Here is a 10,869-nt window from a genome sequence, read left to right as displayed (position 1 = left end):
AGAAAGGAGAGGAAGGTTATTTTCAGATCCCACAGTTTGTTGGTAAGTTCTTGGATCTTTTTGAGGAAAAACTCTCCAAATATGACACTGGTGAGCCTAAGACTGTGTGGTACCATGATCCCGAAGAGGTTTCTTCTCTTTTGGAGGCAGTGGATCGTGTCTCAAAGCTAATGGGGCTTTTGCTCAACACCAAGTCCTGTCTGGACCATCACGAGCCCTTGATCAACCATGCGGGATCTATTCAGCAACGTGCAATGGCTTTCTTGGAAGACGAGTTCCGCATCATTTTACAAGAATCAGTAATCAAAGAGTCTGCGGTTGTTGCTGATGACAGCAACAGCCAGAGGAAGAGCACTGCGGATCAGCAAGACCACCAGAACGATGCGGTGGTCTCACAAGATAACGACCAAATGCCGGTTCCGGAATCCGGTGATCAGGAAATTGAATACCCTGGTTACCCGGATGATGTGGTTGTGGTGCTGAGAAAAATAGCGGAGAAGATGAAAGGAGGAGGGTATGGATGGGAATGCAGAGAGGTTTACTTGGTTGGAAGAAGAAACATTTTGATGCGAACTTTGAAACAAGATTGTGAGTTTGAGAAAGTTAGCATCGACGAGGTGCAGAAGATGAGCTGGGACACGCTTGAGAGAGAGATCCCTATATGGAACAAAACTTTCAAGGACTGCTCTTCTCTCTTCTTCCCTGGAGAGCTCAAACTTGCAGAGAGGATCTTCCCAGGGGACGAGGGGAGCTTATTCTGTATCGTCACACACGGTCTGGCCATCCAGTTCTTGGGTTTTGCAGAGGCCGTGGCCATGACAAGGCGCTCCACTGAAAAGCTCTTCAAGATCCTTGACATCTACGAGACTCTGCGGGACAGTTTTCCATCCATGGAGGCGTTGTTTCCAGAGGAGCTGCGGGGCGAGCTGAGGAACGAGGTGACCAGTGCTCGTTCCCGCCTTGGAGAGACTGCGATTCATATATTTTCGGATTTGGAGCATTCCATCAAATCGGATTCAAGTAAGACTCCAGTGCCAGGAGGCGCAGTGCATCCACTGACGAGGTACACCATGAACTACCTCAAGTACTCGTGCGAGTACAAAGACACGTTGGAACAAGTGTTTAAGAGTCACTCAAAGATGGAGCAAGAGGAGGAGGAACCTGTAAAGAGCGGGAACTCGGCCTTCGCAAGCCAGCTGATGAGGATAATGGAGCTACTAGACGGGAACCTGGAGACAAAGTCAAAACAGTACAAAGACATACCACTGAGCTGCATCTTCATGATGAACAACGGGAGATACATAGTGCAGAAGATCAAAGGAGCAGCAGAGATACACGAGGTGATGGGTGACACATGGTGCAGGAGGAGGTCGTCAGAGCTAAGGAACTATCACAAAAACTACCAGAGGGAGACGTGGGGGAAGCTGCTAGGGTTCTTAGGGCACGAGGGGCTCATGCACAACGGCAAGATAGTCAAGCCCAACCTCAAGGAGAGATTCAAGAGCTTCAACGCAACCTTTGACGAGATACACAAGACGCAGACCACTTGGGTAGTTAACGACGAGCAGCTGCAGAGCGAGCTGAGGGTCTCCATAACTGCAGTCATGATACCTGCCTACAGAGCCTTCATGGCCAGGTTTGGACAGTACTTGGATCCTGGTCGCCAGACCGAGAAGTATATCAAGTATCAGCCTGAGGACATCGAGGATCTCATCGACCAGCTCTTTGAAGGCAACACCTCCTCTTCTTCCACTGCCACCGCCAAGCGAAGAACGTAGCTTCTTTCTTTTTTTCTTCTTTCTTTTGCAACAACACTTTTTCTTAATTCCCAAATTTTTCCATGTCTTCTTCAACTGTTTTTGTCTGATTGCCACAACTTGGATGACCCATATTTCTACGAATTCAAACAAAGGATCGTGGCTCCGTGCCATGTGTAAATGTTAATTATAACCAGTTCCAGCATTTATCAATAAAAGATCAGTTTATCTTTGTTGATAGCATAATGGTTAGTTATCTGAATTCGATGCAAGACTCACTCACCTTTTATTTTTATTAAGTTAACNACGACGAGCAGCTGCAGAGCGAGCTGAGGGTCTCCATAACTGCAGTCATGATACCTGCCTACAGAGCCTTCATGGCCAGGTTTAGTCAGTACTTGGATCCTGGTCGCCAGACCGAGAAGTATATCAAGTATCAGCCTGAGGACATCGAGGATCTCATCGACCAGCTCTTTGAAGGCAACACCTCCTCTTCTTCCACTGCCACCGCCAAGCGAAGAACGTAGCTTCTTTCTTTTTTTCTTCTTTCTTTTGCAACAACACTTTTTCTTAATTCCCAAATTTTTCCATGTCTTCTTCAACTGTTTTTGTCTGATTGCCACAACTTGGATGACCCATATTTCTACGAATTCAAACAAAGGATCGTGGCTCCGTGCCATGTGTAAATGTTAATTATAACCAGTTCCAGCATTTATCAATAAAAGATCAGTTTATCTTTGTTGATAGCATAATGGTTAGTTATCTGAATTCGATGCAAGACTCACTCACCTTTTATTTTTATTAAGTTAACCAGCGTCTGGAAAGAAAACACAAGAGGAAGGAGATAAGAGAATCTATCCTCAAAACTTCCACACACCTTATTTAGGCATCGAATCTGTTTATGCGAGAATGAGAAGATGGAAGTTCCAAGTGTATCAACACTGTCCTAATCTCCATCGGGTAAAGCTCCATCTCCAGCTTTCTTGGATCGATTTCCCTCCCTCTCTTCGCCTTCTTCTCTTCCCCATAAGATCCTTCACCTTCTACTTTCCACACCAACCTCTTCTTCTCCATGGCGCTTCTTTCTTGGTTTGCTGATAAGCTCATCTCTGTCACTTTCCCTATCTGCAACACACATTTTTATATCAGGTTCCGTCTCAAAATCGCTATCTTTCTAAAAACGCTTCTACCTTTTTTCCAGGGAAAAGCTTCTTCAGTTCCACGCTTGCCACTCCGGAAAGTTCCTTGTCCTCCCCCACCTAATTACACAATATCATATGCTTCATTCTACTACCAAACCCACACAAAGAATGGTTATATATAATATACCTCATAAAGATGAGCTAGACGCAGAAGCACGTTCCCATCATCCAGTTCCTGAAATCATCTCAACCAAACCAATCGTGAACAACAAGTTATCAACTCAGCTCATCTAAACTATCTATAACTTTTGAGTCTGCGAAAGAGGCACCTGCAGAGTCAGAAGTGCCACATTGTCAGGCAAACTATAGGATGGATCAATTCCAGAGAATGATGCTGCACCAAAACTCATCGGCTTCCCATCATCCTGAAATATTTTAACATTCATTGAATAAATAATTTGGGACAGCTAGAGAGTAACATCCTGATTTTCCATTATACTCTTGCTTTCACCTGTTGAGCAAAGGCCAAGAGGAGTGGTGAGTAGATCTCTTGTCCAAATGTCCGTCGCCATTTTGCACCTTCTCCATATGGATCGATTCTATAGTAATATTTTCCTTGGATCTGTAATAATTGTTAGAGTACCTTAGATTACTAGAAACAGAGTATTACTGAAGTTCATAATTTACCCTTGAACCTAGTTTATATTATCAGTGCTTACAGTTAGTCCAGTACACTTGTCTTGAACACACACTGTCTCGTTTAGATTTTCTGCTACACCTCTAGAGTCATCGAGGAGCAGTCTCCTGTAATTAAGGTAATTGTTTGATTAGACGCAGAGAGAGAGACGGAGCATGTAGATTAAGATATTGATTATGTTTAATACCTATGAAGCATAAGTTCAACTTGTCCGTCCACTATGCTCGACCCTCCGAAGGCTCTGTCCACCATCACCGAGAATTCCTTCTTACTGTCTTGCAAGTAAATTCCATGATTTATCTGAGCAAGATATATATTGAATTGTTACCCAACTGATTTGGCCAAACTCAATCGACGATCATTTGCAGGGATCTGTAAACTACCAGCCAATTTCCCTATTCGATCAATGTCAGTTACTCACATACCGGGTAATAATTTCCTGCAACAGGTTGGTTGACTTCTAGTTTCCAGTCTGATCTATAATCACGGATCTGCAGAACAAGTTTTTCAGTTTAGTCTTGAACAGAAACTAGAACAGAACACACGCACAAAAGAAGATAAAATGGACATCATACCCTTTTGATATAATCACGTCCACTTGAATCTGTGTAGAAAGTTTTATTGCTTTTCAGGGAACTTGAGATCTGAGTTACGACTTCTTTGCCAGTCCCATCGTCAATCGGTATATTACCAACCTAAATATCCAAATAACCCTAAAGCCTCAATAATGGAATGTAAGACATGAAAAGCGGTATTGGATTAGTTATGGTATCAGCCTCACAATAAATTCAACTTCCACGTGCTCCTTGCCCTTGTACACTCTATTGATCTGCAGACAATTACAAGGTCAGACAGTATAATAATCTACAATCTGCACTTCTACAGGTTCAAATAGAGTTTTAAGAAGCCACGGCACAGTTTAAACTTAAGGTAGATTCCAAGAGTCTGTAGATGCAAACAATCTAGTGGGAAAAGAGAACACACTGAAAACGTAGGTACCTGAGATATCCATGGATTTATTTGTTGATGTACCTCATCCACCAGCGGCCCACGTATAACAGTCAAAGGAACCTGAAAGTTGAGCCAGTGGTTAAGATTGAATTTCTTTTTTATGATTCGTATGGAAGATCAATACTTTCAGAAGGGAGTACAAACCTGTCCTTCCGGTTTGATGGGGAATGTGCCATTTGGACGGAAAACATACGCACCCGAGTTCTAGTGGTTGCAAACCAGACAAGAAGACCAGGGGAACTTAGAATACGTGTACTGAACCTTAGCTATTGTAAGGTAAGTGTCGAAACAAGAGAAAAAACATCTCCTCTTACCTGAGGTGTAGGAGGTTCTTTGTCATTTGTTGCATTGTATGCAGAGTAGTAGCTATATGTCTGTTTGACTGGTTCTGTCATCTTTACCACACAAAAAAACCAGGAGATTTATCAGCATCTTTAAGGATCACTGCCAGGTAGTGTTCAAAAAATAATGGCATACCGAGGTTCTGCTGTTAACATAATTGATTTCTGTCCCTTGATCAGTGGAAAAAGTAAGCTTGAGATGCCCATGACCAACATCAAATGTTGATTGCTCGCCTTTTTGTAAATTGGAGACATATGATTTGCTAATATATCCACCTAAATTTGAAACAAAAAGTGATCAAGGTTAGAAGCTTGTTCCACTAGATCAAATAGATATGTCTGTATTATACCTGTTTTCTTAGCAGTGGAGATAGTGTAAGTAGTGAAGCCAAGAGGAGGCACAGTAACTGAAAACACAATCCAATACTTTGGGACCTGTGTAGGGCTTTGGCCTAAGTATGCCTCTACATGATAGTTCCTTAAGGCCATATATTCATCAGTAAACGGAACGAGTTGAGACTCTACTTCGTGTCCCTCAGAGTCATGTACCGCAACGTCTCCGCCCACAACCTATAAAAGATCCGTCATGTACTTGTTAATACATAATAGTGATTTTAAAAACAAGAACTTGATTGACTTACAGGAAGCCGGACAATGTCCACTCGCTTCCATCCTAGTGGGTTATAAGCCAATACGATCTACAGAGAGGAAAGAGAACTGTATAAGTTACAGGATGGAAGAACAGAGAGTATTATAGATCGGATGAAAATCCCGAGTTATAATAATATTTGCTTACCAAACTTTTCCCATCAGAGAAATTGATTTCGCTTGAGGGACAGTAACTTATGTTCAGTAACAAACACTGAAAAGGAAGGCCAAACTGTTACTAGGAGAAAAGGGTGGGGTACTTTTATGAAACGGATGTCATGTAAGCCTTCATAATATTGATTGAATTCTTCTGAGAAAATACATATAAGCTAGGAGATTATTTGCCTGTTGGAAGGTTGGATTCAGGGTGGGATCTGCTTTAGTCAGATGAGCAAGAGAAGTAGCAACCACACTCTCAGCCTGCAAGGTCAACAGATCTTACTGACGTACAGATAGAGCAAACATGCCACTAGAGAACCACAATTCACAGGGGAAGTTGGCACTCTACCTCCACATAGCCTATTGCTAGTCTTTTTGCATAATCATCAGCCACATGCTGTTTCGATGTACCAGAAACAGCGTCATGATGTTGAGCAATTGCTAGTGCATCGGCTAACGAATCTGTCGTCGGACCCTTCTCACTCCTCCCTTTGAAAAACTCAAGTTGCCTTGCTGCCTAAACTCTCAAGTTATACACATGAATAAAAAAGACAAATTCAAGTGTATCATTTTAAACTCGGAAGAAGAATTACCAAGTAGTAGGCACTCATCACTCTGACGTAACGCTTAAGTGCTGGCCTACTTGTAAAATATCCAGTCCAGTAAGCATTTATACGATCTGCATAACTGAAGTAAAGAGATTGGTTTAATATTTAAGCAAGACCTGGATGGAGTAAAAAAAAATTAAGACCCAACTCACGGGAAATAGTCCTCTGTTTTCAGGGGCCAAGCCTCATTTGCCGCGTGTTTTGCATCTGTATATATGGAAGGGGTAGAGTAGAAAGCATTGACACGCCCATCCTAAAATAATTCAGGGTCCACGAATTAGAGATATGTACTTTGGTTCTCTAATCATCTAGCTTACTATAATAAATCCACACAGACAAATATCTGAGACATAAAGATGAACATAATAAGCTATATAGATCTTTGATGACTTACAAGGTTAACATAATGTATAAGTTTGTCCATTTGTCGAAACCAAGTGTGTGCATACTGGTACCTGAAATCTGTTCCCATGGTAAACATAATGTGATCTGTTCGAGTAATGTTGGCCTGCAGATACCAAGACAAATGTCACAAACATGTAACAGAAAATTACACCAAAAAGGGAAGATGCTACAAATTTACCTGATCCAGAGCTGCAGCTACAAAGGCATTCACTCGTTCTTGAACATTGTAATCAAACAGGTCAGGATCATCCTTCACGGATTAAGAGGCACAACTTACATAGGAATAGAATAAATACAACAGAAAGTGTAATCAATTGTCAAGGAAAATACTTGAACAACGGGGGAATCATCGTTGATTTCATAGTAGAAACCACCAGGTGGAGGTTCGTAGTTCTTAGGGAAAGCACCAGCAAAAATCTGTATCAAGTCAAATCAAGCAAAAGAAAATGAAGATCCAGTGAAATCCATATTATAATATGAACTACAATGCAATTTTTCGATTTGTGTTTTACCTGTGAAGAAGAACCGAGACTCTTAGAGCCTCGCCATATAACTTCAAGACTCTTCTCCTTCTTACGCTTCTCCCTATCTTGGTAATCTATCCGACCAAAAAAGACTGAGTCGAAGCCAACCTGCATAAATCAATATCTTCACACCTCTGTATCCAAAAATATGCATAAAACTAAATATGAATCCCCAAAGAGGAGCTTACTTCTGCACCTAGCAAGTAAGCCTGAACTGCAGAATGTCCAAAAGGATCAATCTGCCAACCGATTCTTGGAGTCACATTGAACTCTCTGATAATGAAACGATGCCCGAGGGTTGTTTGATCAATCATGTCTATATAATGTGGTGCTGCTTCATCATGCATACACATACCACCATTTCTGCAGAAAATTTCAATTACTACTCAACAAAATGAAACAAGGAGACAAGTGTGATATCAATAAAACACACTGAAAAAGAAACCAATACATGAGCTCTAGTTGGCATGAGCGTATTAGATCTTTCACAATACGCTTAATTGTCTCACTTTGTTCATTCCACCATCGCTGAAAAAACGCCTGCATTCACCAGAAAACTAACCGTCATTCAACTCGAAAGATTGGTCACACCTAACTTACAAACAACGAGGATACTATTAACTAAATCTTTCATATACAGGGCTAGTCAACAAAAAGCTTACCAACTTCCACAAACCAATTACGAAAAAGAAACCAAATTTACCTGTTCAACGTAAATGAATTTACGATTCTTATCAGCGAGCAGCGCAGGAACAAGTGAATCCAGCACATTTTGAACACAAGCCACCTAGGAGACAAAAAAAAAAACAAAAACTAAGTAACAAAACAAAAATCCGATCCAAAATAAACAGATACAAGAAAAGCATAAAAGAGGGCAAGACCTGAATAGAGTTGTTAGAGCCAACATAGTACTGGTCAACAGTCTTGAGCCAACCAACATCATCGTGGGAATGAGGAACCACATGGACATTAAGTTTTCCAGGAACAATGGTATGTGAAGTATTGTAAACCATGTACTTGGATTCAACAAGTGAGATTCCCAGAAGCAAAACAACCCAACATAGAAACTTTGCAAGATCCATTGTCTCGAACTCACGAACTGTGTTTTTAGTCAACTCAACTGGGAGTGAAGAGGAAGAAGAAAGATTTGCCCTTTTTCAACTCTCAAAACTCTCAACTTTATTTCCGAAAACGTTGTCCTTTTTTTTTCTTCTTTAATAATTCATTGCTTACTTTAGTATAAGTGACCCTTATCCACACACAAAACCTTAGAACTGACGTTACGCTCCAACAACATACGAAATCATACAATCAGACAAAAGTGATGAATGAAATCGAAATTATTCTGCAGCCTGCACTTGCTTTATGATTGATTAAGCACGCTGACGCGTGTAACTTTATTGGAGATGATGGTGGAGAGTACGGTGAGTTTTATGTTAAATGGGCCAAACCTTTTTAATAAGCCCAATATTGTTAACTGGACTCCATTCTGGCTCAATACGATGCTTAGAAAAAGGTCGGTTGTGTTTGGCTACAAGAGCATATATATCCCGCCACCGAATAAAATCCCTCAATCTTTTTTTTTTTTGGCAATCGTCGTCACCAACTTCGTTTGTGCAATGGATGAAAGTTTCAGAGTGAGGATCGACAAGGTTTTTGGATCTCTTGCATCATCATCATCCGCGTCTTCAGCGCCTGTGAGTTCTCTCTGGTGTCTAGCGGAAGACGAGATCGATAACAACGAACGGAGCGGAGAAAAGGAAATAGTTTCTGAACCCTCGAGCAGCTCACCGGATATACAAAGGCAGCAGGAGAACGAACCGGCGGATTTGTCAATCGATGGGGAAGAAGAAGGACAGTCTAGTGGATTGCAGAAGCCGAATGATTTCAACGATGAGGAGTGGGAGATCAAAAACTCTATCGGGATGGACTCTACTCTTGATATGGAGGTATGTATTTATCTCTTTAGATTGAACTGCGCTATTAGTAGTTGTTTTCAGTATCTCTGAGGCTAAGTTTAGGATTTGTATTATAATTTCAGGAAGAGGAAGATGACAATGACAAAGTTGCATTAGGGGAGAAAGAGTACGGTTTCATGAAGGATGTGAATGACTATGAGACTGAAGCAGACGAGTGGGTGGAGCTTCCAGCTTCTTTCAAAGAAAGAGAGAAGGACCCTCGTGCAAATCTTATGGCAGCTAAGCTTAGGCTTAAAGAAGACGCTGAAGCTGTTAACAAGTTGAATTCTTTACATGTCTCTGAGGTACTTTCTTCTTTACTCTTTCCCCTCTCTGTTGATTGTAATCACTAGAGGCTTGTTTGCTAAGAGAAGATGAACTCTTTTGCAGGAACTTCAGGATAATCAGACCATGTCGATGGAGAACGAGAAAGCTCTGGTGGTGTCAGAAGATAACGTAGAGACAACAAATGGTGGCTGCTCTTCAGATGAGAGTGGGCTGAAACCGATATTGAAGAGGAAAGAAAACCAGGCTATTGATTCTAAGTTGCAGAAGCGTGTTAGGTTTAGTTCTGATATCAAAGATGACAACTCGACTGAAGGTGGTGATAAAGACTCTGTGATGGAGACAAGTTCTCCTAATGAACCTATAGTAGAGGTAGATTATCCGACTGGGATCCCAGATTATATGCGGAACCCATCAAAGTACACTCGATATACATTTGATTCAGGGGAGGTTGATGAAGAATCTAACCGGAAGGCTTACATGGATTTTCTCAACATGATTAGGAGCAGAGATGAGCCTGTGGTAGAACCTATGTTAGAGCTTCCAAGATCAGTGGCTTATGTACCAAAGAAGAAACCAGTGGCTGAAAATAAAGTAGAAAATATAGACAAGGATTGTGAGGGGAAAAGAGTAGCAATAGCTGTTGATACCATAGAAGACTGTACCATTTCTGCTATGGAAGAAGATGAACCAGAAACAGCTCCACATGTCACTAGAAGACCTGGCCGACAGTATCGAGCCAGAGCCAAGGAAGATCCAGAGGATTGAAGGTCATCATCACATTTACCTTGCTGACATTTGTTACGTTTTCTTCATATTTCTTGAATGTGGCATTTTAATTGGTATTGGATGATAAAGAAATCAAATTTGCTTGGATAATATGATATGTTGTGGAACAATACCAATTTATATCGCCTGTATCTATCTTGACCCAAAGTCGCAGCATATCTTTAAGTATCAAGGATATAAGAAAATGAAGTACTGAGAAAAACTCAACTAGTTAGATATATAATATTGTTGACCCGATAATTAAGATGCCACTGGCATTAAAAGGGTTCAGGACACTAACAATGCCCAAAAAGGCAGCACTAATTGTACGCTGCTAAAGACCCTCAAATAAGATGGTAAGGGTTCTTCCACTTGGGAGATGGTTACTATCTATGTACTCCCCAAAATAGAGTGACCAAAAAATTAGGTTATCAATAGCCTTCTTAGTAAAGGCGTTTTCTACAATTCAGCGCTCCACAGTAGCAAGTGAGCTTCTTCACATTCCCATCCGGCCCATGAACGCTATCAAGAGTATATCCATAGTCGTAAGTCAGCTCCTACAATTG

The 10,869-nt window shown here is 41.2% G+C and overlaps 3 protein-coding genes across 3 annotated transcripts; 2 read left to right on the top strand and 1 right to left on the bottom strand.

The window, feature by feature from the left end:
* On the top strand, positions 7–2,378 carry LOC104769628 (exocyst complex component EXO70B1-like). Its single transcript, XM_010493885.2, has 2 exons — positions 7–1,586; positions 2,093–2,378. Exons 1-2 carry the CDS (start codon positions 171–173, stop codon positions 2,282–2,284), a joined length of 1,608 nt encoding a protein of 535 aa, XP_010492187.1. The 5' UTR covers positions 7–170; the 3' UTR covers positions 2,285–2,378.
* On the bottom strand, positions 2,526–8,624 carry LOC104769627 (probable alpha-mannosidase At5g13980). The gene is made up of 29 exons (XM_010493884.1): positions 8,174–8,624; positions 7,996–8,079; positions 7,744–7,832; positions 7,481–7,655; positions 7,281–7,400; positions 7,099–7,185; positions 6,947–7,018; positions 6,758–6,871; positions 6,516–6,616; positions 6,349–6,442; positions 6,105–6,272; positions 5,942–6,016; positions 5,745–5,810; positions 5,590–5,646; positions 5,299–5,518; positions 5,085–5,224; positions 4,922–5,002; positions 4,752–4,811; positions 4,596–4,667; positions 4,378–4,425; positions 4,172–4,291; positions 4,022–4,087; positions 3,784–3,896; positions 3,619–3,703; positions 3,411–3,521; positions 3,229–3,324; positions 3,087–3,134; positions 2,948–3,016; positions 2,526–2,882 (listed from the first exon to the last, which is right to left on the bottom strand). Exons 1-29 carry the CDS (start codon positions 8,372–8,374, stop codon positions 2,640–2,642), a joined length of 3,075 nt encoding a protein of 1,024 aa, XP_010492186.1. The 5' UTR covers positions 8,375–8,624; the 3' UTR covers positions 2,526–2,639.
* On the top strand, positions 8,849–10,444 carry LOC104769625. The gene is made up of 3 exons (XM_010493883.2): positions 8,849–9,241; positions 9,334–9,555; positions 9,641–10,444. The coding sequence occupies exons 1-3, from the start codon at positions 8,912–8,914 to the stop codon at positions 10,301–10,303; spliced, it is 1,215 nt and encodes a 404-aa protein (XP_010492185.1). The 5' UTR covers positions 8,849–8,911; the 3' UTR covers positions 10,304–10,444.

Source organism: Camelina sativa, chromosome 20 (genome assembly GCF_000633955.1).
Source record: "Camelina sativa cultivar DH55 chromosome 20, Cs, whole genome shotgun sequence".
Classification (NCBI taxonomy): Eukaryota; Viridiplantae; Streptophyta; class Magnoliopsida; order Brassicales; family Brassicaceae; genus Camelina; species Camelina sativa.
Note: the sequence above shows the minus strand (reverse complement) of the source record. Positions and strands in the feature narration are given on the sequence as shown.